We start from the raw sequence: 26,532 nt of genomic DNA, 5'->3' as shown, positions 1-26,532 counted from the left end.
TACAAACACCCCTGCTCTGGAAGAACACGTTCTACTGAAACTTTCAGAAAAGAGCAAAAGTAGTTGTTCACAGCTGCTTTGTTTAGTTGAAATACATTTTTGAAACACAAAGGTAGTTGCAACTTCCTGGTGAGCTGGATGAAAGCAAGGAAGGGGGAAGGGTAAGGTGCATAGGCAGCCTCTGTCATCATTTGCCATCTGCTCCATCATCTCGCAGAAACAGCAGACTTTTAAAAAAACTTCAGAAATATTTTATTTGTTTTGGCAAAAAATTAAGAGTTGACAAACTTTATCTAAGTTCAAGTACAGTTTATAAACACAAGGAGCTGTTGCCAGCACCACTACTCCCATCAACCACACCTACAGGACTGGATCTCAGTGCTTCACTAAAAGACTAGAAGACCTCCAGCACCCAGTCCTTGGAAAGGTCAAACTAAAAGCCTTAAATACACCTCCAAAAAACAAATACCATGGAACAGGGGAGCACTGCCTCAGCAGCAGGGCAGAGTCACAGAGCCACGAGTCAAGGGCAGCCACATGAGAAGCAAGCTTTTACCTGTCATTCCGTCAGGGAAGGCAGAACAGCAACAGTAAGGGGAGGCTTAAGATCAATTCTGTACACAATGTTTAAAGAGGAGTCATGAGCAAGAGCATTTAGTACAAAAATCGACTTTTCCTCTGTGCCAGGGTAAGTCGCTGAGAACAAGCTGGTATGAGTGTTTCATGCTGTGAAACCAGCCCAGCTAAGAGGAGGCCCAACTAGTGCTGTGGGGATAAAAAAGCTGGTACATCATACAGGCGTACACACTTGCTTTGTTGGCCCAGGCAGCCATGGGAGGAAAGGCTGGAATGCCCCATCTGACCCAGAGTTCAGAATGCTCAGTATGAAGTGAGAGGCGTCTCTCAAAAGCTCTCTCCAGAACTGGAAGAGAAGAATCCAGCACTGCAGAGGAATGCCCAATGCAGCGAGTGTGCCTGGAATGGAATCAGGCTTCTTCTATCTCCCATTTTCCATCACAAAGCAGTAACTAAATTTAAAAACATAATCCCTTCTTTCCCCATAGACTCCCCTCAGAACTTCCCCTGTGGCAACACTGCAACAGTAATCTGACTAGCTCTAGGAGAATGCCCAAAACTAAGAGCTGCCTGCCTCCCCTTAACTCTAAGGCACCCTTAAAAGAGAAAGAACCAAAGAGGGTAGGGATATGCAGCCTTCAGCTGTGATATGAGGAAGCCAGTGATTTTTAGAAACACATAAATAGAGACCATAACTACACAGACTCATTCAAATCCATTCAAGTGATCTACCAGTGCTCAGCTGCTCTGGGCACAGCACCATCTGGAATACTCCACAGTTCCTTGGGGTTGATCTTCTCCAGCTCAGGTCTGTCCACTTGTTTCCAAGCTACTGCTTAAGTAAACAGGCAGCTGAAGTTCCTTCGCAAGAACCTGTAAACTCTTCCATGTGTAACATTCATCACCTTTTATGAACAGGACCAATAAATTACAATGTCCAGAAAGCACCTCCAGAACCAGGTATAGTCCCTGTTCTAGAATTCCCAGTCATCCACATCCAGCTGCTCGAAGTTTGATACCAGCCCAAAAATGCCACTGAGATCCTGGGGCTGTGTTCCTTCCAAATTGGTGATTGGGGTGACAGGGCGCAGAAGTTCAGGGAGTGCTTCAGAAGCACGGCGCTTGATCTGCACAGAAAAGAGAGAACTCGGCTGCTGAAATGCTTGCCCACACTTGCACATCACAATCAAGCAGCAACAGCGTGTGGTTACAGACAGAAACAACACAGTACTGTCCTCCCACCCGCAGATATGCAGGGCTTTCACGCTGCACCCTGTAACAAAGTGCTTGCATGCAGTCTTTTCAGCAGGACGAGTGCTATGGTCTTGACGAGATCCCCTTGGCAAAGCACCACCCAGGCCCTCGGCTCAGAGCAAGGCAGACAAATGATTTTAGGAGCAGCAGAGCTGCTGCCTCTTCCCACAGCAGAGCTGGAGTCCCCCAGCCAGCCACACAGCGGTAAGCAATGCGCAGGTCACCTCACTTTGGTCTCACTAAGAACCAGGTTAGGACTGCCTTGCCTCAATACTCAATAGCCTGTGGGTGAAAACCTGTTCTGGCACACGGGACAGGCAGATTTACACCCTCTGTTTAGGTAAGAGATGCTTTGAGAACAGCCCATCCACCTCCCAGGAGAATGTGAGGATCACCACGCTGCACTACAATTAGCCAGCAAACTAACTTAATCCTTTCCAATGACAGAAAATGCAGCAACTCTACATTCCCACCTTCAGGTTCAGTGACACAGCAAGACGGCAACTACAGAAAAGCCACTGGTTTTTATCTAGAGAATAAATGATTTCCTTACCTGTTTGAAAAAGGGATGATTAAGCAGAGTGCCTGCGCTTGGCCTGTAGAAGGGAGTTAGAATAAAGTAAGCACACAAGAAAACAGTAGCATTTAAAGGCAGGTAGGGGAAGAAAGAAAAGACCGGGGTCTTTTCTGCCCGTCTCATTTCTCAGCTATAGGATCTCTCCCTTTTGTAATCAGTAGCACTGTTTATTATGTTCACATGATGTTTTACCCAAGTAGTTCAACCTTCTGTGCAAGTTACCTACTTGCACACCCCAACATTTGGTCAAAGGAAAGTTTCTGAGCAGTGTAGCATGCTAGAGAAGTTTGTCATGACTAAAGACAATCTTAGGCTCACTACAGAGGAAAATACAGTTCTTCATCACTTCCCATTGTTATCCTCAGCTAGCTGAACAGCAGACATCCACAGCGATGGAAACTGGGTAAACAGTCTCACAGTGATGAGAAATTAAAGCTGTTCAGTTTTATTTTCCTGACGTGTAGCACCACTCTACTCCACAAAGAAGGCTGCAAGATAATTCTTCAGGCTGTCTTACAGAAAGTGGCCAAAGCATTAACACTGCTCTTGGTTTACATGGACTGCTTTTCTCAGTGTACAGAGCATATCCTCACTCCACTACACTTCTGGGAAGAAAACTTAAACCTCTGCTGGCTCTCACGGCTGAAGCAGCCCTAGAATAACACAGGTCCGTGACAAGCAGCTTTCACCTGGCTTTACCTGAAATCAGGGTTCCGCTGGAGGCACTGCTCTACAAAGTTATGGAAGTAGGTGGAGAAGGTCCGAAGATAAGGGTGCAGGGTTGGCTCTCCGTTGGCTGCTCTGACATTGCTAATAGCCATGCTCTCGCCCATCCCATAGTTAGCACTTGAACGGGATGTCTTCATAGTCAGCTCATCAGCAGGAATTGTGGTGGTGTCTAGCAAGCAGGGAACAGTTCCATTCAGCTTTTCCAAGAGCATCTGGGAGAGAAAGGGCATAAGCAACATCACACACAGTAGATATTTAAGATTTCCCATGCAGGCATGGCACCCTTCTGTCTTCACATCTGTGTAATTATTAGGAAATTAAGGTTTGTGTATGAAAATTAAGGGTTATATGAAAAACGTAGCATTGTTCACCTATAAAGGAAAAGTATAAAATCAAAGAGCTCTGAGGATGGGACATGGCTGCAGCAGACATGCGAGGAATCCACTGACACAGCAACTCCCTGCAACATACCAAGGAGGGTGGAGCACAGTGCAGACTCCGTGGCCATGCTCTGTGATGATAAATGGGAAGAAATGGTCCTCAAAGAACTGATAAGCAGCCCATCTGGTCCCCTGAGCCAACAGTTTTTCAAGACCTTGCCAAAATACTACCTTTTGGTGAACTTTGCTCATTTTAATGTCATTTTAATACCAAAACACACCTCCATCCCAAAGGCTACCCGCCTCCGAGGTGCAACCACTCCTCTTTGAGTCTGTGTCCTTGATTTTTTGCAAACTTTAAACGTGAAGCCAGAGAAATTTACACCAATTATGATAAAAGGTATGTATGACTACAGTCACTCAAACTCCACCTTGAAGGTAGAAAGGATATAAAATAGCCAAGGAAATGGGGAATTTTTGGAGGAGAAGATTTTACCGTAAGTCAGGGGAAACTCCATCCCAGACTGCCTCTGACTCCTGGGACTGGCCAACAGGCTGAGCCTTGCTTCTCCCCCTACTTGGGACGCCTTGGGTGAGATTTAGACTAAGCACTTTTCTCGGGAATCTTAAAAATCTCTCTAGAGAGTTACTCCCTAACATTTATAGCCAGGCTGTATTATTTATAACCTTTTCAAGTGTTTTGTACTTAATAACATCATACTTGCACATGCTTTCTTGCAGAAAGTCACTATCACCGGCAATCCAAAGAACCTGTATATCTGCTGCACAAATTAAAACCGCACTAAGTAGCCAGTTGTCACGGTTTCTCACTGAACGGGACCACACCCTAGAGTGCGGCCACGCTAGTTCATGAGCATGACTGGACTGAAGGTGCAGACCGCTATTAGTGTATCCAGAATCATGGTAGTTTAATTTACATATTAGACACAACTGGACCGGTAGTGGCATACTAGATATCACTCAGAATTTAAACCTAGCCACACCTAACCTCCCATTCCGGTGAGAAAAGTTAGAAAGCAAGGGGGTTTACTTTCTGCCAAATTACTCCATCTCTTCTAACGTAACAACATCCCAGTGCAACAAAGCATTTCCATGTGCCAGGATGAAGGATGAGGAAGGAACAATTTTTAAACCTTACCTGAGTAGAAGGCATATCTTTAAATGGTACGTGTCCATTTGCCAGCTCACAGGCTGTTATCCCTACACTGTAAATGTCAGATTTTGCATCATAACCCTGGAGATTCTAGATGAAAAGGAAAAGAAAAATTAGCCTCACTTATATGGGATGGCATGAGCGATACCCATGATTCGATACGCAGAACAGCAAACCCAAATTATTAGAGCAGAAACAGTACAACCCACGTATAGGCTGGTTTATTGTGGTGGTGGGTTTTTTGTTGTTAAAACACACAGTTAAGGACAACATTTAGTTAAATTAAATCAGCCAGCTAGTTGGGATGGCATCTACCTTAGGGCAACTGGCACCTAATGTAACACTTCGCTAACAGGAGAATCTGTAGAGGTACCTACAAGAAAACTGTTTAGTCAACTAGATCAAATTCTACCCACTTGCCCTGTGCCCGCCCAGATATGTTTCCTCTGGCCTCTCCCTATTCCTTGCATTTGTGCACCTTCCTCTGAAGGGAAGGGAAAGGCAATGTGGTAACACGGGCTTCTCAGTAATTCCCCTTTTTGACAGGAACACAGGTTTTCCCTTGCTAGGGGTCACTGCGTTTAAGGTAAAAAGGATAGAGCTCATCGCAAGAAAAACCCTGTGGCTTTTGTCATGTCCCCTGCCATGTCCACCCAAACATGCCATAAGAACTCAGAAAGTTATACAGAGATACCATGTGTCACTAAAAACTAGCATTTTTTTAAACACACCTGCTGCAAGACTTCAGGACTGAGCCAAGGCAGGACTTTGATGCTGTATTTGGGAAAGTCGTGAACAACTTTGAGTCGCTGCCCATGATTGATCATACTTAGATTACTTCGCAGGCCAGAGAGGTATACCTTCCCGTCTACAGAGATCAGGATATGGCTGGCTTTAACACTCCTGGGGAAAAAAAAAAACACAACAAAAACAAGTAAAAATAGTCAGGTTCTCTGGCCTCAAGGGCGTTATGTTCCTTACAGCTTTCCCAGGAAACAGTGCAGAAGGGCAGTGCAAAGGGCTTAAGGCAGGCATAGGTAAGCTGAACTTATTTTACAGTACATACAACAGAAGTAATAACCCGTAATAACCTAAAAGTTTCAGCACCTGAAATGTACTCTCGCAACAGAAGGATGTATCAAAGAGGAAAAATATGCTAGTGGGTGGAGACAGTGATTTAGATTAAGAGAAGTTGTAGTTATTAAAGAGAAATTGATCCTTAGTGAGCACCTACAGAAAGGACAAAAGCCTACTCTGGACAGCTCAACATGCAGGCCAAACTTATTCAGCCTCCTACCAGGAGCCTGAGACTCCTAACAACCATCCTGAATGCTGTGCAAAACCTCTTCTACAAACACGAAGAGGACTGTATTCATCCACTTTGCAGGTTCCCAAAAACTGTTTCTGTGACAAGGAGAAATGCAGGACTAGGGGTTATGGACCCAGAACCTTCAATAACAACAGGGCAACCCCATGCCCCTCCACTGTCAGTCTCAATTTGGAGACTATCAATAGTATCTGAACAGAGCCTTCAACATGAGCTGCAGTTGTGACTCACAATACACAGTGGTCTTCAGGATAAGTGTTCCACAGTGACACTTTCATGCACTTCATTACAATCAATTATGTAATTCCCCACAAGTATCAAACTGACTTGCTCTAACAGAAAATACAGAACTTGAAACTGCATTCCGCATCTCTTGAACTATCCACTCTAATGATGAAGCAGTATTTCTGAGAACTTCCAAGAGAAGGAAAATGGATCGCCTTTTTTATATTTTTTTAGTACCTATGTACATAGCCCATATGGTGGATGTAGTCAAGTGCTTTCAATACACCTTGGAGGATATATGCAATAGCCAGTTCACTCATCCCATCCATGAAATGGGTACAGATTAAATCTTTTGCAGAACCTAAAAAGAAACAAAACACCTCTCAATTGGTCAGAAGAAAAACCCAAAACCCCCCAAAAAACTACACCTCTTAAATTTCATTTCACCAAATATGGTCAGACAAAGGTATTCCCTCTGCACCTACCATAGGCCATGAAAGATGTCACTACCCATAGCTCATTGTCAGCTATGAAAGTTGCTTTGTATGGCACGATGTTAGGGTGGTTGAAGAGCTTGGAAACATGAAGTTCCCCCTAAAATGAAAAAAGATATTTTGATTCAATTTAGTAAATGCAGGAATATGAATACAGTATTGATAAGCACGTCCTCTCCTAAACTTGCATTATGGTATTAATGGATTCCTCTTACCTGCAAGAATGTGACCATTTCATTTGTGCAGGCCTCCAAGTCCACTCTTCTGATGGTGACGTACTCTCCTGTGGGTTTATACCTGGCCAGGTTCACAACCATCAAATCTTCAAAGCCTCTGCCTGAAAGAAAAGGCATTAAAGCTTCAGCAACACTTTCTGGAATCACACACTTCTGGAGAACTCCTGCAGTCCTTGACTCTTAAATAATCTTTACAGGCGTCTGCTGAACCTATTTTTTGCCTTGTGAAAGAGTATTTGTTCTTTCAGACACTACCTTCTTTGGCATGTATCCCACTGAGCAAAATCCTTCCCCCCAGTAACATTATCCTGTCTTCCAAGTTCAGGACTGAAGCAGAAATAAAATGATTAGGCTACAGCCCCACCAAGGACAGGGACAGGTTTCAGACTGCTTCTGCTGATTTTATACTTCACACCCAGTATCGTTAACCCATCACAAGCTTCTTTCAATGAAAGCCTTTGGAACTAGCATCTCATTTTGTATTAAAGTAATTTTAAAATCAAAGAGGACAGGCATCTAACATCAAAAATAAGCAAGCAATCAAGAAAAGGCCAATAAATTTGCAGGTTTTTTTCTTTGCAAAGAAGAATTCTGACAATCACATAGTAGTATTACCTATGATAGTGAGCAACTCGTAACAGCTGCTGTCTGGTAGGAAGTTGCTCATGGTGTCCCTTTTAGGGGAAGAAGCTATAGACTCGGAGCTCGCCTCATTTGTCTGCAGGGGGGAAAAAAAAAAAAAGAAGTTAGGTCAAAAGAAATAAAGATCATGTGCTGGAAAAATCATCTGCTCCTTGTATTATTATACACCTCAAAATAATAAGACAGTACTGAATACAGAAAAGAGATTTTAATTGCTGTTAGAATTATTTTGAATAGCTATTTATCAATTGAAATCCAGGAGATGCCTCATTTCAGAAGATCCAGACATCTGTGTTTCAAAACAGGTAACCGTAACAGACAGGTTCTTAATTACTGTAAGCTAGAATTTCTTTAGGAATATTGGATAAAGCCAATTACTACTCCCCAGGACAGCTGAAGCACTGCTGTATAGTGACTACCTTTCTCCCGTTAATTACGAACTTCTATGCCACTATCCTGTTGGCCTAAGCAAGGCCAAAGGAAAGTTTGTTTATAGCACTTCTCTGCACTGCAGCAGTCTGCATTCCCCTCCGATGCTGGGGGCTTCTGGTTCTCAGCTGCTCTGTGGTAAGACCAGCACAGCTGAAGCTGCTTAACTGAATGGTAGAAGTGATGAACCAACTTAGCCCAAGATATGAAGACCAGACACACATGAAGAGAAGCTCCAAATGAAAGCAAAAAACTTAACTGCAAAGCATTAATGCTTACAGGAGGGGAAAAAAGAAAAGAAAAGACAAGACCCCACACCACATGGGGAAGCAGCACTCCCGAGCCTCACAGCTTCTCTTCACTACGTCTAACATGAAGTTATCTGCTTTATTTACACACACATAAATCTTTCCAACAGGATTTTGCTTAAGACAAACTTCAATGTTCTCGCAAGTTCCACTACACTAATTCCCTCACGTTTCCAAAGTCACAAGAACATCCTAACAGAGGTCCAAATTTATTTGGTGGCTAAGATCAGATTTAGTTATCTCTAATTTCCAGCACATTAACTCCTCCTGACATTTGGAATTCCAGATCATTTTTTCCACCTCATTCTTTATCAACTGCAAGTGCCCTTTATCAGACCTTTCTCAGGGTACATGAAGCAGAAAAGGCTTGTGCATGTTCCTTAGAGTGAAAGCAAATACTCTTTTTCCCATCACTGAAAGATGGAAACAACAGAGTGACAGCTGAACAACAAGGAACTTGCTGTTCTACACTCAGTCCAGGGCGCACATAGTGTAATAAGCACAGACGGAAACTTGCCATAAATGACCTTTGGGTCCCTGAGTATACTTCAGGAGTAAACTAAGTCACGCTTCCCAAATTCTACCTTTTCACCTGACTTTGAAGAGCACATATTTTACCCCTCTTTGCCTACCTTTAAAATAGGTGTATTTTTCAGTTAAGGGAAAAGGCAAAACCTAAGATTTGTGAACAGTGCTATGGCATAATTTCAGCTCAAACAAGTCTAGCACAGCAACTCAGTTCTGTTTCACAACAGCTAACCCCCAAGATCTCAGCAATCCCAAATCCTTTATTCTAGTCTTAACACTACACAGTGCTTTTCCTTGGTTAAGAACAAACAGTGACTTCCCATTTACAATTTCAAACTTCTGTTAAAGATGCCTGTCAATTCTGATCTTAATTGTATCATTTGTTACTTCTTCCAGCAATTTCACAGTCCTGTCAACAGCAAGACTGCCAGGAGAGACACACAGGCAGATGGAAACCTCTGAAGCAGAAAGGCACCACCAAGGAAATGAAAGCAGGAGGCTCTGATAAGCAGTGTTATGGAGCAATGACAGCTGGTGAAACACTGAGCAATATGTAAGTGGTTTGCTTTATTAAAGTCCACTCCAGATATAGCATAAGCCAACAAAACAGATGCAAAATAAATAAATGAATTTAATCTTATTAATGGTGTATGTTGTTTCAACAGTAATGGAAAAATACTGCAAATTCCCTTTTTAAGTCTTCCAGTGCATCAGAGGTCTTCACTCACCTCTCTTCATGTTAGCAGTGACCAATAACCGAGTTAATGCAAAAAAAGCTCTACCAGAAACTTATTGTAGTACAAGAGTTTAAAAAAAAAGAGAAAAGTTAAACTGAAATGTCATTTATGAATTACTGCAAAAAAGCTCCTCAGTAGTTTCACACGGGACAGCTTTTGGTGTATGGTCAAAAGCAAAAGCAGCTGCAAAATGAAGTCACATATGACTAGCTTTATAGCATGACATTCATTAAGAGCTAGCTTTCTGGCTTGTTGATCTGATTTTAATTTGAGATAGGTTGTAGGAAATTAATCTTTGAAAAGCAACTACTGTTATAAATGCCATGAGACAATAAGTTATGTGATGCTAGCAAGGATCTGCGTTTGCCAAATGACATTGATCTGAGTTAGGAAGGAATACCGGGTTTTGTTCTGCTGCCTGCCTCTCCACCTCCTCATTCACTCACTTTCAACATAAGCAACAAAAAATTTCCTCCCACCCCTCTCCCAAAATCATTGTACCTTTTTCTATAGCCCTGCAGGAAAAAGCAAGCTTTTATTTAGATGCAAAAATCAAAATGAGAGTCAGAAATACTGCTGCAAAAATGCCCAAACCCTAAGTGAATATTTCAACAAAGACAAAACAGATGCTAATCTCAATTTGCTTCCAGTCCAGTATACATGTAACACTCAGCAATTTTTAAAAAGGTGTGAATTTACTTGCCTTTCCACAAAACATTCCATATACATCTCATATTTTCAGCTTTGTTTGTGCCAGTAAATTACAACGGCACAAAAATCAGTTATAAGCAGCTTGAACTGACACAGTTATAATCAAATCACACTTAATTCATGTTTGTAATTAGCTTAAACTAAAGCAACACCTGCACACAGAAATGTTTCAATATGGTATGGGTAGGTGGAAAATCATTTAGACAAATATATTCTATCCTAAGTTGTGTTATTCTATGAGTGTTGTTCATTATGAACCAGATGGCGTGCTATCAGGGCCTGCAGAACAAAAAGCATCAAGGTGAAGTTTTCAACTGCCAGATTCTGGCTATATGTTTTTGAACAGACATTCCATGTTTCTAGTGATTTTAGTTTTTAAGAGGCAAAGCTCTCCAAGCACGCACAGAATTGGCTCTGAAGATGACCAGACAACAGAAGGTAAAGTCACCTCAACTGAAAACTGCATAATGTTTGGGTTTGATGCTGGAGCCTCTGTTGTGGCTGCTCTACAAGGAAGAGAAAGGAAATTGGAATCAATGTGTTCAGAAGGGAACACTGGTTTTGAATGGCCAACATAAAATTATTTGGGCCTAGTCCCATAAACTAACCTCTTCCTTTTATTCTAAAAGGCTGCTATAAGAGATTAGCGTCTTTGAAGAATCAGATCTAAGTCATCTCAAAAGAAAGACCCTTGGGGGGCTGGGGACAACACAAATACAAATCCAAGAGATTAAGTTTAAAGTTTTGAACTTGTCACATATAGTTTGAAAACCACACACCAAAATCTCCACTCCAGGGTGAAACCTGTTTCCACACTTGTAGAGCTAAATATAGAGATGAGATATATAACTAAGATAAAAAGAAAAATCAAACTTCCACAAGGAATAATCTCCATGCAATGAACCACAGCACCACAGCCTGCAAAAGTCACTTACTTTTCTCCGAGAGTCACCCGGAGGCTGCTCTGGAGTAAAGAAATTAATTGTTCACCATGTTGTGTTCAACAGATACCCATTAAAAATATAGCTGGAAAACTGAGTAAATAACCCTGCATAATACTTTTTTATACCAAATATATACAGTATATTTTTTACACAAAGACATTTAATTTACACATAAGGATGCAGCACTAAAAATAATCAAATTGCAGTACAAGTATGGGCATTAAAGAGATTCAAATAGTGCAACTGTTCATATATTTGACATAAATGGAAAGTGACACATTTTTTAAATTATACCTCTAAACACATTCAAAAATGACGTATCTGCTCTGCTTAAATACTGAAGAAACTATCAAAAGTTCATTTACAGTAATGAAAATTGTTTTACTTCACCTGGAAGCTCAAGATCTAGACCTCTTTTCAATGCTCAGAATGCTTTCCACAACACTGATCAGTAATTCTGCATCCTAATGGGCAATTTTGTTTGTTATGCACAAAGCAGAACAGAAACCAGTCAGCATTCCCGCAGGCACACTGGGGAGCCATCATCAGAGTTTCAAAATCCATTTTTACTCAAAAAATTATAATTAACCTTCCCAAATCTCAAATTATCTTTTCATAGCAAAAAAGTGGTTATGCTAAGGAGTAGAGAATTCAGGGTCTGAAAACAGTACCGCCCTCAACTGATTTCCAAATAACTCGCTAGATCTTGGATGCTTCCATATTAGCTTTTATGGTAAGCCAACATGGATAACACACTATGGTGCTACAACCAGATTCATTCATCTCTTTTACTGTTAAGATATATATTTACAACCAAATTAACAGACCTTGTGGTTAAAATAAAACATTTCTAACAATGTCATCTAATGATAGGAAAACTTACCTCCAAACAGTTCGAACTCTCTTAAGCCCTCAACAATGAACTTTTCAGACACCCACCGCTGAAACAAACAAAAAAAAATCCCCCAGGTAATTAGTTATTCCATGTAAAGAGAAGTGTCTTTTCCCCATCCCCCACAAAATAATGTAAGATTCATAACACTTCAAGGATGCTACTGTGGTCTGAAACTGATTAACTGCCAACACCAGAGTTGCATCCTTACTTTGGACAAGGATATTCTCTTCTTGTGCCACTGTGATGGCATGCATTCAGCAACCACACAGGTGCTACTACTTTTCCTGACCGGCATGCACTGGCCATAAAGTTAACATCATTTTAGATCATTCAAACAAGAACTTTTATACATGCACATACAGTAAAAACAGTAAGTGTGCTACAACTCTCTTACAGGCAAATAAAAGTTGCTTGTTTGGGTGTAACAGGTATAAAAAAAGCTTCAACTATTTACAACGAGGTGATGTCTTAACTTAAATACTTTGTCTATTTATCTATTGACCGAATGCAAAATTATAACATAAATACTTGAAAGCTGTTTGCTTCCACAATTCATGCTTAAATTCACATTAATTTAATGTGAATTAAATTAAATTCACAGCAAGCATTAGGTTGTGCAGAGAAGTGTTTCTATCACTATTCAACTCTGTGATTCAAAGAAAAAATTTATTTTTTGAGTGTGCACAAATAGCGCACTCTAGGATACGTGACTTTAAGTTTGCAGAATGCTGATCATGAAGTTAGTGTTAAACAAACACTGCCACACTGGAATTGGGAAAATACGGGGGGAAATAGCTTATGTTGTTTAGTGCAAGGGAAGCCAGTCCTAGAAAGCACCAAGTCTTGAGGTGACGATGACCCAGAACTCCGGGTATAGAACACCACTGACCCAAGCGGTTTTCTCGCATGAAGCTTCCTCACTTACAAGTGCAGAATTAATCAAAGCGTTTAGAAACCCAAGCGAAGGTTAGGCCACAACCCCAAGCAGCAAGTGCCGGTGGGAGGACTGAGGTGAGGGCAGCGGGCCCGGCCCGGCGCTTTCCCGCCCTTTTCAGTCACGGCGGCGTGGGCGGGGGGCACGGGCCCTGCGGTGCTTTCCAGGAGGCCGGCCCCGCCGCCGCTCCTCTGCACAAGCGCAAGGCAGGCTCCACCGACACCCGGCGCCCGAGGGAGGCTGGAAGGCGTTCAACACTCACCCTAATCCGCTCGGGTTTACTTACAAGAAAAGACATGGAATCCGCGGGTGTGCTGCCGCGCGCAGCTTGCCAAAGGACGGGCAACCTGCGGGCACAAGAGCGGGTCACCCCCCTCACGCCTCACCCCGGGACCGAGTGCCGGGGCGGCGCTTACTCGCCCTCGCCCAGCCGGGGCCCGGCAACCCCAGGCCCGGGGGGGGGGGGGGGGGGGGGGGGGCGGCCGCGGAGCGTGGCCCTGGTCCCGCAGGGAGAGACCCGCCCCCGCCCGGGCCCCTCACCCGCTCCCCAGGCTGTGGCTGCCGCTTACCGGCAGGAGACGCCGCGCGTGTGACGCCAGCACGCCGCCACGTGACGCGTGCGCGTGCGTGACGCTGCGGCTCCGGCGCCCGCGAGCGGCGGGAAGCCGCCGGCGCCATGTTGGCTCCCTCAGAAGGCCACCGAGGCTTCGTCCCTGCGGTCCGCCCGGCCGCTCGCACCCCTCACCCCCCTGGGCACGGGGAACGCGCCGTACCCGCCCTCGGCACCGCCTACACGGCCCCGGCTCTGACCGCGGGGGGCAAGTCCTCCGCCTCCACCTGCCCCGGCCCTCACCGGAGGGAAGACCCGCCCCCGGCCCGCCGCCGCCCTCACAGGCGCCCCGCCGTGCCCCCGCGCAGCGAGCGCCGCCTCCTGCGTGACTAAACCGGCACTGCGCCCTCCCCAGCACAGACGATTCACATTCTTCGAGATTTTAGATGAAAGGCACACGCAGTCCAGCCAACTAGGCAGGTGAAGTGTTTCAATTATATTTTACTCTCCATTAGATTTGTTCATTTGAATGTTCGTATTACAAAATTAGCTGCCGTGGCCCACAAATGTGTGGGACTTCAGGAAAGCTGTCTGCTTCCTCTAAAGAGCACAAACTAGTACTTCCTTTCAGAGACCTCTGTGAAACAATACCAGTTTAATCTTTAAAGCAAAATAGTGCTAAAATTTCACATTATCTACATTAGTTTTGGTTTTAAATAATCTTACCAACCATTATAAAATTAACGTATTTGCATGTACCAGGTTACAGACATTTGCATTTAAATCGGTGTGAAGTATCCCATGCTGGAACAAAAAGTTTTAAGGAATTTCTGTTTCAACAGCAGCTCGTTCTTATTGCCTCAGTTTGCAAGTTTGCACAAAGTATTGAACAAGAAAATGCAAAACTGTTTCCCCACAAAACTGAAAAGTCTGTTACAAGCAACAATCATGCCTTCTAGACGTGAAGCATTTATAAAATGCAGAGCTCTCTCAGCAAAGTGTGCACAGGGGCATCCACTTCATTCTCCCCATTTATAGTCAAGAAGCCTGAAATGATCATTTACCAGATGAAGAGGATACACATCCTCTGAAACTTTTTTACTTGCTTGGGGAAACTGGCAACTGTAGATCACCAAATCTAGCATCTCGCTGAAGTGAACTAGGCAGCAGCTGCTGAGAACGGGAGAAGCTTTTGAGGCAAACTTGTGCAGTTGGTATTGAAGGAAGGCTAACTGAAGCTGCTAACTCACCAGGTGCTCACTCCTGAACAAACTCCATGCTGACGTTACAGACTTCACATTGTATTAAGCTTGCAGCATTCAAAATCACAAGGAGGAAACTATTGATGTATTCCATTCCCTTGTATCTAACCCATCTGTATGTTTTACACATATGCCAGTCATGTCCACAGGTGACCTAATACTGTTTCAGTCCCTTGTTTGTAAAAAAAGAAAGTAAAAATCACTTCTATTCTACTGGGCTTAAATCCCTGAAGAATCCATACTGTGTATGGAAGGCTCTATGTTTTGTGCCTTTACAAGCTTGATGCAAATAAACACACAGTAAATGTTTATTGTGCAGTTTTCTTCCCCTTAGTTTTCCCCCCTTCCCTCCCAACAACTAAAACCAAACCTTAAAACCAAAGCGTGAATATGTTACCAGCACATGTGGACAGGTTTACAATCTTCCGTTTTTAAAGAACAAATGACAAAAAGCATTCAAGAATATTGCATTATTTTTTTTCCAAACAGACAAGTAGCAAAAATTTGTACCACCTGGAATAAAACTGCTGAGACAAAGCTCTCTACATACACCTGCATGTTGCTGTAATACTTAAATAAGTAACACCAATGCAAGGAACATTTCTCGTAATGGCTACTAGTGTTCAAAGAAGCGTAGGATTATGGAGTTAAGTAGGTCTTTGTACCCTGTGAACTGAAAGTCTGCAGGTGGCACTGAGATGCTTCTCACAATGGAGTCACATAGCTTTCACTTTGATTTGCTTCATCTTCATCTGCTTCTTCTCAAGTTTCTTCTGCTCACGCCGCAAAGCGGCTTCCTGCAGGCAAGGACATAGAGATCTGAGTGAACATCAGTGATCTCTTCAGAGCAAGCTGATCATTTCAGAAGAGCCAAACTTAAAGGACCTCCAGTACTTGGGTTCACATCTAACTACATGAGCTAGCTCCTCACTGGGAGCCTTTGCATGTTTCAGAAAGCAACAGCATATACCCTCAAAGTTGTTTTCCTTCCAGCAAATAAGAAATCAAGTTGGCCATTGCCAGTATATCTACAGGCAGCCCTGGAGGTATCACAGGACATATGTGCCAATAGCTTGTAACAATCTGAAAGTCCACCTCACCTCCAGCCGACGCTGTTTTTCAGGATCCTCTTCATTCATTATTCGCTCCTTCTCTGCCCGTTTTTTCTCTTCTCGACGGGACTGGGCAGCCTCCTGTCTTTGCACATGGGTCAGTTTGAGGAAGTTCTCTTCCACACGAGCCCTGTTCTTGTCAGCTTTTTGTTTACCCTTTTCACAGAGGAAAGCAAATGCAGTTAATACAGATTTCCCCAAGAGCAGGATGCAGTATCTCTGGCAGTCGTATTAGAAACATAAGGCTTCCAATCTTAAGATTAAGGATCCAGTGGTAGTTGTTGCAGTTTCATACAATATTCAGAAGACAGAAAAATATACTCTACTTACTTCTCTGTTCAGACGGAACTTCTTTGCTTTGTCAATAGAGTAGATAACCATGCTCATCAGAGGCAGCAAAGACTCCATGTCCTTTGGGGAAGTGTTGCCTGAACCAGGCACTGTGATAAAGTGTTTCTTGTTAATTCAGAGAGGTTGGCAGAATTTTTCTACTTGCTATAATGTATTTAGATGTATAAGATGTATAAGAAAAATCTTTCCTTATTGCTCACATTCATGAAATAAAGATGTTCTTATCCTCCTCTTTAGGAAGGTCTTTTCCAACTTAAATGATTCTATGACATCACTAAAAAAGGCATTTAGCTTTGGAGATTGCATTTAGATTCCTCACACAGCAACAGGCATTTTCCCCACACAATCCTTCTCAGTTTTATTGGTACAGAATACAAAAATAGGGGTTGAATTCAGGCTCTACCATTAGCTTCACTTGGAGCTATGGCCTTGAATTTTGAAGAGGACTATGGACTTTTCCTAGAATACATTCCCAACAGGCTGGTTTTATTTCAAACCAGGGTTAACCAAGTAACTGTGCAAGCTCCAGCTGCAAGGTGTGTAACTTAAAAAGAAGCCATCTTCCAATGGTGACTTAATACAACCACCAGCAGATATAAGAGTACAAAGTAAGATCAGTAATAGCAAGACTAAGTATGCTATTATCACGATGATGTGCCACGCAGCCCCCAGTGTTATTACTGCCTTCTATTGCCTGGTTAATCAATTAATGATCCTGTTACATGCACTGAAGTAATTAGTTATATATCATCTTCCACAGATGACAGAACTTGAGCATGTGTTGTGCAGAAATAATGCACAACACTACTGCCCCTCTATATGCATACACCAGTTCTCTTACCATTAAATGTAAACAGAAGTGTCTTTTTAGTTTCGGGCAGTTTTGTAAGCTGACCCTCCCTGGTATGAAAGAAAAAAAGTGACTGGAATGAGTAAAGAAAAATACAGGCATATAAAGCACCTAACAATGTTAGGGAAAACCTTGTCAAGAACCAAGAGACGCTTGCAAACTACTTGAATACAATAAACAAGATTAAAAGCCTGGCTGTGTAATAGTTCCACACTATTCAGAGTCCTGAAGTTTTACTCAAAAACACCCAGTGAAAAGGCATTAATGTAAAAATGTACAGCACCATCCAATCCAGTTCAGAGGTCATCTGAGCCCCTTAGGGGGCTGTATATTTTTTAGTGACATTCAGTTGTACATATGCCCCATTGTTCATACTACTATAAATCTTCTATAAATATCAGTTAGGAAAAAAAACCCACCAAACCATTTTCGGAAGAATTCAAAACTCTGCAGTATTCTAGTGTAAGAAAGTCAGACCTACATCTCACAGATCCTCTAAAGCCTAGCAATTTCAGTACAAGGTACACGTACTGCTCTCTTATAATTAAATCAAAGCATGTTCCTTTTTTTGGAGGACAGTTTCAAGTTTTGATATGAATCATTTATTTATACGCCTGTGAGCATAATACACCCTTGCAAAAACCTACATGATAGATAAGATAAATCACCCACCACTTAGCAATTCTGAGGCGTTCTCTAAGACTAGGAGGCTTTGAGAAACAGAAGAGATACTGCTGCTATGTATTTCTGAAGCACAGCTGAAAATCAACCTGAACAACGTACCCAAGCAATGGATTCAACAGCAGAATGCTGAGCTGTATCAGCTAGAGAAGGGCAAGCAGCCTTGGCGTTTTGTTTTTTCATTTTTTTTACACTCCAGACTTGACTTAAACCTAGTACTCAATGCATTCAAATAACATCTGAGTTAATGTATTGAGTTCTCCTCCTGCAGTGTTATTTCTTGGCCCTTAAACTCTAACATGCTGTATACCTCTAGTGGGATTACTCCGTTGTTTCCCATACAGGTGTGCACACTGTAGCTGCTACGTGTTACCTGAAATTTGTAGCTGCCCCAACTACAGCATAACCAGCAAAAATAATTATTAGGGCAACAGAGCACCTTGATCTTCTAAACTAATGCAGCATTTGGAAGCATAGGGAGTGTATTTATTCACCTGTTTCACCTTTGCTCCCAATTTCTTTGTGTGCATTCTAGCAGGCTTCACACTGCAAATGAGTTTGTCAGCCTCTATTTTGCTTAGTGTTACAATAGCTACAGGGAGGAGAGATCTAGCTTTATACGTACTCTTGCATAAGTTTTGGACCGGAGAACTGGTCCGAGAATTGGACAGATTCAATCTTGTCAGCATAGTGCGTGAGGAAATGTATCATCTAAAAGAGAAAATGGGGTTAGTTTTTCCCAACACCAATCCATCTGCAGCCTACCCACTCCATATGGGCTTGCCAAAGTGTCCATATATCACTCAGAAACTTGCTATGCTCAGCTTGCCACAATGACATTGAAATTTAAACTGTCAATTATTTTTTTCGCTTTTGCTATAGAATGGACCTCAATACATGGAATTAGTGTGAGCAATGCTGACGTTAGATATCTAACTCATTGCAGATTTTCCAGTTAATTTGGCAACGTGTCAGCTTTGAGGACCTGCAGACACCATCACCACCCTCCTTTGAACTTGGCTGTTAAAAGATAACTTCCAGGCTTTGAAAGGCAGTTTTAAGTCTGCAGTTCATGTTGATATGTAACAGGAATAAAGACATGAGAATTACGTGCTTCTTCCAGCCCTTAAGCTTTCTTAGGATCTTGATTTCTCTAGATCTCACTAGGGCTGTTTGGCTCTCCTGTTCTGATGTTTACAGGAGATAAAGATTAGAACTTTTTTGCAGAAGCCAGTGCCAGGGTTACCAAGGAAGATTCGTACTCATTCATTCAAGATTACCTTAGCATCCATCATTCCCTCTGTGACCTCCCCCATCTCTGACAAGATAGCCAGTGAATCTGGAAGCCCATATTTTGCACCAGACTTAGGTTTATCACTGCAGAACTCACTCTGTTTCAAAGAGAACAAGGGGAAAGAAATAAACATAAACACAAGCTTGTAAATATCTTAGACTGAACCATTCCAGCACAGTGGGACTCCTAAAAGTACCTGAAAAGAAACACTACAAAAATTACACTTAGCTGAGTCACGCCAGTCTGGCTGGGGACATTCCAAATGTAAAAGGTAAATCATGTCGTATCACCAGTCTTTTAAATAGTCAGTACTTTAAGGTAAAAGATAAAACAATTCTAATACATCCACGCTGGAATGCTCAAAGTGGATTAAGGCTTTTCTCACATTGTTTGATAACAGAACAAAATCAACTAGCATCCCATCAACCTTCTATAGTGCTGTTGCTTGAGACAAGTTATGAGAGAAAAGATTCACAAACCACTGCTTGTTATCACTGGATTTTTTGCAAGCTGCGGAGCTCGACCATATGGACAGCTTTAATTTTAGATTGCATAAAAGATGACTTAGACACAAACTTTCCATATCACATATTGCTAATTATGTCCACTCTTCAATCCTTGAAAGTCATTTGTGCAAATTAAATGAGGTCAAGCGACACTCGTATCCTGACAACATACTTCAGCCTCCTCCCAAATGATTTCTACACCAGAAGGAAGATGTAAGCTGCTTTTGATTGCGTCTTTTCCCGCAGTTCTGACAGCAGCTGGCTAGTACTTCAGGTGTTTGATAGCATTAGACTTCCATCCATTAGATGAAAATGTCTTACACAGAAGATTTCAACAGGTCAGTCACAAGTTTTCAACTGTTCCCAAGAAAATAAGCCATCTACAGATCAGAGGTTCTTACATCCTATCATTTATCATGTTAGTATTCCCAACATGAACTTACATACCAGGTCCTGCATCTCTTTTTGAAGTCGCACCAGTGCTTTTCTCGTTCCAACAGCAAATACATAGGTGTCCATGTCTTCATCATTCATTGTTACTTTTATTTGCTGTGGGACAGAATGTTATTAGCCCTGATCAGATTTATACGACTCTGCATTCAGACTATGGGCCAAATGGAGACCTGTGTCACAGTATGACTTCAGTGTTTGTCTGACACTTTGATTCGTAGAACAAAGATTAAGTGAGGCCATACACAGGTAAGGTAAAGGTTGCCGATTTAAAACTTTTCAATGTGCCTTAAGGTAAGGTACTTTTAAACTGTATTGAGTACTCAGTTCAGTATTCTGGTATAATGCCTGAGTGTAACAACAGTGACTAGAACAGCAGAGTTGTAAGACTCATTCGCAGTGCAGATATCCATTGTTTATTAACAACTGCTGACATCTAGATTAAGTATTTTTAACAGATATGGGTAAACACAATTATAGATACATGGAAAGAGTATTCAGAGTGCACACAGCCATTGTTCTTCCAAATGTAACCTCTCTTGGCACTTACGCAGTTATGAGATTATCCTCATCTCTAAAAGCAAGGCAGAAAGTAACTTTACAGGGTGTAATATCCAGGCCAGCATACGCATTAAGCAGCTCTGTTCAGGCAGACTGAACAGACAGAAAAGCAATCATTAAGTATTTCAGATTGTAAAACCGCTTTTTATCAAGATGAGGTCTTGAAGCATGATAGACTGTTCACAAAACCACTCAAACAATAACCACCATAGATGAAATAATTTCCAGACATCAGCAGTTTGCATTCCACTGGCAGAAAAGAAACACAAACAATTCTTTCAGATTGTTTTGACAGTTACTGAACTGGAAGACTGGGAATAGTATAGAAAGACACCTAGCAGTTCACTTGTGTGTGCCAAGAACAATCAAAAGCAGCAGAGCAGAACCAAAGGAATTAAACAATTTATCAAAGTTAATCTAAATGGCTGAGTACATACCACTTGGTCAGAAGCTGGCCTCATCATCCGGGCAAGAACATTCAGCAGGTCTTGTCTCTTAAGAAACTAAAAAAACAAGTTTGTAAACAAGAAGAAGATAATTCGATATACCTAGAGTGCAGCATTTCATTGGCAGATAGCAGTGGGGCTCAAGGAAAAAATAGGACAGTTCGAAGCTAAATTATTCTATGAAAAACATCTTCTAAGGGCGCTTTAGAAGTCGCCTATACTGCTCAAAAGCAGGCATACTTTCTGCATTAGGTTAGTTTCTCAGGGCCTTGCTCCATTAAGTTTGGAGCTGAACCAACATGTGGGGCTACTCCATCCCTGGTGCTGGACTTCCTACTTGTCTTTGTCGTACTTCCTTGGAACTCCTGTTGGTCCATTCCTCCAACTAAAGTCCCTCTAAACGGCAGCTGGGCTCTTCAGCATACAGTTACCTCTGTTTATGCTATACTTCAGCTTTCTATACTTTTTCTGTAAGCTTTCACTCTTACCTACTTCGGTGGGCAGAATACAGCCCTGTATGGATCTTTAGTCCAACCAGTCTTCCCTTCACGTGTACATATTCAGAACCCTGTATCTGAATGTGAGCAGAAGAGTCGAGCTGGGATTCTTTGTTGCTCACACTGGCATGGAAAAGCCTCTAAAACCTGCAAACTGGTGACAGGTAAACAGTACTACAAACTGCCTCATCCTTACCTTTAACTGGATGAGCATTCCTTCACAGCACACCCTTCCAGAACACCACAAGTTATATATATGTTCATTTTCTTGATTTAGTTTCCCAGTGCTTGTAGCTTCTTTATTAGTGCCATCGTCCCCTGAAGAAAACAACAATGAAAGAGAACTGCAATCTAAAAATCACAAATTTAAACACTAAAGTTCATCAGTATAGAGCTCTGCTGTTGCTGGATTACTTCAATATCCCCGTGATGCTGCTGAGTAATTTATACTACAGCACCATAATTCATTTCAATACCAGACGACTGGCACGCTGTTTGTCTACACACAGAGCTCTCATTTGTGCTGTCACACATCTGCATCAGAAAGCATACTCTCCTCTATAGTCCACATGCTGGCCTAAAACCAGGTTTACTCAAACTAAAAATGGATCTAAGTCGTTATGGAACTCACCGACAAGAGCAAAGTTACTTTCTAGCAGCTCCCTGTGAGTATTGAACCATGCATGAGCCAGACGGTTGTTCTTGTTCTTCCCAATGATGTAATTCATGATGTAAGCAAGAAGTCCTGTTACCATCAGGATCTCCATGTAGTAACTCTCCCAACTGTTCTGAAGGTGAGCAGGGACCTACAGTAAGTGAATGGAGACTGTCTTTTACACACTGAACGAGCCGATTCCACATACACAAACAATTTGGAAAATGCAGAGTACTGGAGAAACTTCATCCCAAACACAGCAATAAGCTTCACAAAGGCAACAGGACAGAGCTAAGCCTACATAATGCATTTAGCTCTACTGGGACACAGTAATCTTACAGGAAACAACAGATAACAGCATTCCCAAAATACCTGGCCTATACAAACAAAATAGTTCTCTCTTCCAAGTGAGCCTGCACTAGCACGCGTCCCTCAGAGTAGTCAACAGCCCAGCATTTCAACTCACTGATTATTTGAGCTTGATGCCTTGCCCATCACATCATTATCTGATCATCACGTAACTCTTGTTGAAATCTAAACACCCAGTGTCCAGGAGCATTTTCAGGACACTACCAAGAGCCAGACTGCAGGGGGGAGCAAGGGAGCCTGCCAGACTTGCCATCTTCAGAGAACAATTAGCTGTTTTGCTATCACTGTATCACCCTTCAGTCATAAAAGTACCCAAACCTTACTTTTCACTACCAGGGCCAGCCACAATACTTAAAAAGAGATGTTACAGATAATAAAAACACAGACCTCAAGCACTGGATCATTCTGTAAAGGACTCTCTTGGGATGTAACAAGATGGTGATGCAGGGTGGACAGAGAGATTTGCTTCAAAAACCATCCAAGGCAATTTATAATCTGAAACTTTAGCCATAGACAAGCTAAAAATACACTGTTTACTGTAAGCATATGATCATCGCAACCTCTTCTTTACATGTTGAAAAAGCACCCAGACATTCTGAGATGTATCTGGTTTTTCTCTGGATTAAATGAAGGTCATCACTCTAGCTCCTCCACTTCTCCCCCACAGTCATATGGGTAAAAGCAGCTAAGTCATAAAACGCTTTCGTCAAAACTATGTTTGAAAAAGTTTGTTTTAACGAAGAATTTCATGATCTATATTCCAACTGCGGTTCTCAGTTTGAATACAGAATAGAGCATTGATCCAAGGACCCGAGTTCTAGAAGCTTAAAATAGAGATCAACAGACCAAAGGCACCTGCCCTGGCAGTTTTACTTCAGGAGTTGCTATGGAAAGTAGCATCAACCAATGCAGAAGGGCATGGAACTGGGAGCTAGCACACCTGGATCGTATTCTGCTGCTGTCCTGTTGTATTATTTCAAGTATTTCTTGTCTCCACACTTCTCCTGTTTCTGCACTGTCTCTTGTTAATTTAAATAATAAATTTTTTAGGACAGGTTCTGTCTTACACGTGTGTTTGTACACAATGAGATTATTGGCACACCACCTTAAAAAAAAAAAAAAGTGATGAAATACCAAACAGAAAGCAGATCAACATTTATACCTACATTAACTATTGTTATGGGGTCTTTATTTTTGCTATGAGATGCATCTGGTTTCTCTTCATAGCCTTCAAACTCCTCATCATCATACGGTTCACTCTCAGTATCACCCTCCTGAGGGACAAAATCACACACAGCATAAAAATCCAAAGCCAGGTAGGTCAAATCCAAAAAGATCAGCTGAGAAAGGTGCAGAGGTACTATTAGGAAACACACAGAGGAAGGAGATGAGGCATTACCTGTGCATCTGCGTCATCAAAGTCTTCCTGATTCTCATCCTGACCTTCAAGCTCTACAGTTGCTTCTTCTTCATCATCTTCTGTAGTGATGATCCTCTGAGGAGACTCTGTGACTGCATCTTCATTAACATCTTCAAATTCAGCAAAGTCATTATCATCATATTCCATAATGTCATCTCCATCCTCGAATTCATCATACTTTGCCAAAGAAAAACTCCATGGGATGAACAGGACAGCAATAAAAATATATAAATTCTTCATTTTCACTGGAAGAAAAAAATTGATCAAACATTGCAAAAAATCCTCATCAATTCTGTTACATCACACCTACAGTAATACCCAACTTTCACAAATGAAAACGCTGTCAAGACTAGAGAGAAATAAACCCCTGCCTGATCTTGCCATCTTCTGTATAAAAGAAGTGAATACTATTACAAGAAAAAATAACTTTGAAGGTGAGGTTCTAGACTCTCTGGCTTGAAGCAGAAGCAGCCGAGGCAGCAGCCAGTTCACATCTGGCCAGGCTGTTCAGATGAGCAAGTTCTGGAAGCAGAGAAGTTCCATTATAAAACTGACTCTCCAATAGCATCTCTCAGTCAGTCAGCGTTGTTGCCAGCTCATTTCAAAGGCCACACACTGTGCCTACAGTTGTTACTAATTAGCAATTAGACACAGTCAGATCAATGAATGTGTAACAGCAGCAGTAAATCTTAAAATGTATTCATGCACTTTTAACAAATGCTGTGATAGCCCCTGCTACTTTAAAAGTGCTTAACTTTGATTTTCTAGACTGTATGCTCAGAATCGGGTCCCACAGCATCCCAGCACTACTGCTGTTTAGAGAGAGAGACCTTTTCTTGTAAGCTCTACAAACAAAAGCGGGAAGAGGATGGATACTGTACTGGTGCCCAGAACAACAAACAGCAAACTGGGGCTCATGAGACCAAAGCTCTCTCCCCACACCTGATAGAAACCTGCAGAGAGTTTGACAGGTCACCTTTTTTTACCCTCAGCTTCCCGTGCCTTTTTTGCTTGATCTCCCAACAGTCTTGGTCTCCCACTTGGGCTGTAGGTGCCATCACCAAGGTCCAAACTACGAGCCCCGAAGGGGCAGTGATTACCCTCTGCATTTCACAGACAGCTAAGGAGCGTCAGCTGCATCAGGCATGGCAGTAAGAATCATTTTACTCCCTCCCGCGAGCAGATCTTAGTGGGAACTTGAATGTTGATGAGAATGTTCTCTTAGAAACTTGAAATAGAAACAATTTGTTTCTAAATTAGCCCAGCAGTCCTCCGAGTACCACATGCAGGGAACCCACTGCTACAAATGACAAGGACGGCTAAAATAAATGCCTTTGTCAAAGACTTCTCATTCTAGCAAAAACCTGAACGGAACATGTAACGAGAACGTTAACCCAGATGGAAAGAACAGCAAGGCAGAGCCCAAGAATTTAGCATGCTGTTTGGGTACATCACAATTCTGCAGGAACTTAAAACAGAAAACGAAAATGCTATTTACGTATGACAGAATTTGCATTCAGAGGTTACAGACACTGGGACAGCGGCAACACCTGCTCCACCAAACCCCAACAGTTTCAGGAGAAGAATTTCGAGACTCTTTGGGCACACCCACTTACAAAAGGCCCTACAGCCCCATAAAGTTTTACGCAAAATAAACTTGTGCGGCTGCCGGCAGAGGTGCAGAACCAGGGACGGACGAGACCCAGACCCGTTGCCCAGCTCGGCGCCTCTGCCCCGGGGCTCAACGCGTTCCGCGCACACGTGCTTCGGCGGCCCCCGCCCCCCCCGCGCAAGGGGACCCGGCTCGCCCACCCACCCCCGCACCGGAGAGCGGTGGCGGTGGCACCCACCGGTGCCCCTGCTGTGCACACGCCGCGCTCCCGGCTCCGGCCGGGGACACGAGCCAAGGTTAGCGAGCCTGAAACCAGCCGCCGGGCGCCCCGGGGCGCGGGCCCCCCGCCCTGCCCCAGGGGGTGCCGAGGGCCCCCCGTCCCCGCGGGGGGCAGCGCAGACCCCGCACGCCCGGGGCCACGGGGCCCAGCCACCCCTCTCGGGGGGCACGATGGGGCCGAGGCCATTAACGAGAAGCGGGACGGGAAGGGGGCGGGCACGCGCCCCGCGGTGTGCCCCATGGCGGCGCGGGACCCCATGGCGGCGGAGCGCGGAGCCCGGCCCGGGGCCGCCTTACCTGAGTCACGCGGCGCCGCCGCCGCCGAGGCCCGGCCCCGCGCCGCCGCCTGCGTGCCCTACGTAGCGCCGGGCATGCGCACTGCGGGGCGCCGCCGGCTGCCCGGCCTGCCTGCACGCGGCCGGCCCCACACGCGGGCGGCAAGCGGGAGGGGCCCCCGTTGGCGAGGCGGCCGATGGGCCGCGGCACCGCCTGCCAGGGTGGCCCGGGGTGTCCCGGGCCTCGCCCGCTCCCGCCACC

The 26,532-nt window shown here is 43.3% G+C and overlaps 2 protein-coding genes across 6 annotated transcripts; both read right to left on the bottom strand.

Annotated features, from left to right (window-relative positions):
* Positions 1-228: 228 nt before the first annotated feature.
* On the bottom strand, positions 229-13,582 carry STRADA (STE20 related adaptor alpha). 4 transcript variants are annotated; one of them, XM_027805740.2, is made up of 12 exons: positions 13,363-13,582; positions 12,155-12,212; positions 11,263-11,291; positions 7,588-7,690; positions 6,952-7,073; positions 6,728-6,836; positions 6,480-6,603; positions 5,422-5,593; positions 4,676-4,780; positions 3,107-3,348; positions 2,384-2,426; positions 229-1,703 (listed from the first exon to the last, which is right to left on the bottom strand). In XM_027805740.2, exons 1-12 carry the CDS (start codon positions 13,396-13,398, stop codon positions 1,551-1,553), a joined length of 1,296 nt encoding a protein of 431 aa, XP_027661541.2. In that variant the 5' UTR covers positions 13,399-13,582; the 3' UTR covers positions 229-1,550. The 4 variants fall into 4 exon arrangements, with proteins under 4 accessions (XP_027661541.2, XP_055553844.1, XP_055553843.1 ...); XM_055697869.1 differs by having other exon boundaries at positions 13,387-13,581; XM_055697868.1 differs by lacking the exon at positions 11,263-11,291 and having other exon boundaries at positions 13,363-13,579.
* Positions 13,583-14,286: 704 nt separating this feature from the next.
* On the bottom strand, positions 14,287-26,517 carry CCDC47 (coiled-coil domain containing 47). Of its 2 annotated transcripts, none has more exons than XM_055697866.1 (13): positions 26,293-26,517; positions 24,084-24,349; positions 23,851-23,958; positions 22,292-22,466; positions 21,857-21,978; positions 21,155-21,220; positions 20,154-20,255; positions 19,187-19,297; positions 18,532-18,617; positions 17,217-17,275; positions 16,355-16,464; positions 16,013-16,180; positions 14,287-15,709 (listed from the first exon to the last, which is right to left on the bottom strand). In XM_055697866.1, exons 2-13 carry the CDS (start codon positions 24,342-24,344, stop codon positions 15,629-15,631), a joined length of 1,449 nt encoding a protein of 482 aa, XP_055553841.1. In that variant the 5' UTR covers positions 24,345-24,349; positions 26,293-26,517; the 3' UTR covers positions 14,287-15,628. The 2 variants fall into 2 exon arrangements, with proteins under 2 accessions (XP_055553841.1, XP_055553840.1); XM_055697865.1 differs by lacking the exon at positions 26,293-26,517 and adding an exon at positions 25,081-25,821.
* Positions 26,518-26,532: the final 15 nt, after the last annotated feature.

The sequence above is a fragment of the Falco cherrug genome, chromosome 20 (assembly GCF_023634085.1).
Source record: "Falco cherrug isolate bFalChe1 chromosome 20, bFalChe1.pri, whole genome shotgun sequence".
NCBI lineage: Eukaryota > Metazoa > Chordata > Aves > Falconiformes > Falconidae > Falco > Falco cherrug.
Note: the sequence above shows the minus strand (reverse complement) of the source record. Positions and strands in the feature narration are given on the sequence as shown.

Excerpts from the sequence above, each read along its gene's own strand:
- STRADA (XM_027805740.2), bottom strand. The coding sequence starts at position 13,398 with ATGTCTTTTCTTGTAAGTAAACCCGAGCGGATTAGG. Across the intron at positions 7,691-11,262 it reads CGGGTGACTCTCGGAGAAAA|ACAAATGAGGCGAGCTCCGA; the intron begins GTAAGTGACTTT and ends TCCCCCCTGCAG. Across the intron at positions 7,074-7,587 it reads CGAGTTGCTCACTATCATAG|GCAGAGGCTTTGAAGATTTG; the intron begins GTAATACTACTA and ends CTTTTCTTTCAG.
- CCDC47 (XM_055697865.1), bottom strand. The coding sequence starts at position 25,213 with ATGCAGAGGGTAATCACTGCCCCTTCGGGGCTCGTAGTTTGGACCTTG. Across the intron at positions 18,618-19,186 it reads AGGGAATGATGGATGCTAAG|ATGATACATTTCCTCACGCA; the intron begins GTAATCTTGAAT and ends TTTCTCTTTTAG. Across the intron at positions 17,276-18,531 it reads GGTCCAAAACTTATGCAAGA|GGAGGGTCAGCTTACAAAAC; the intron begins GTACGTATAAAG and ends CTTTCATACCAG.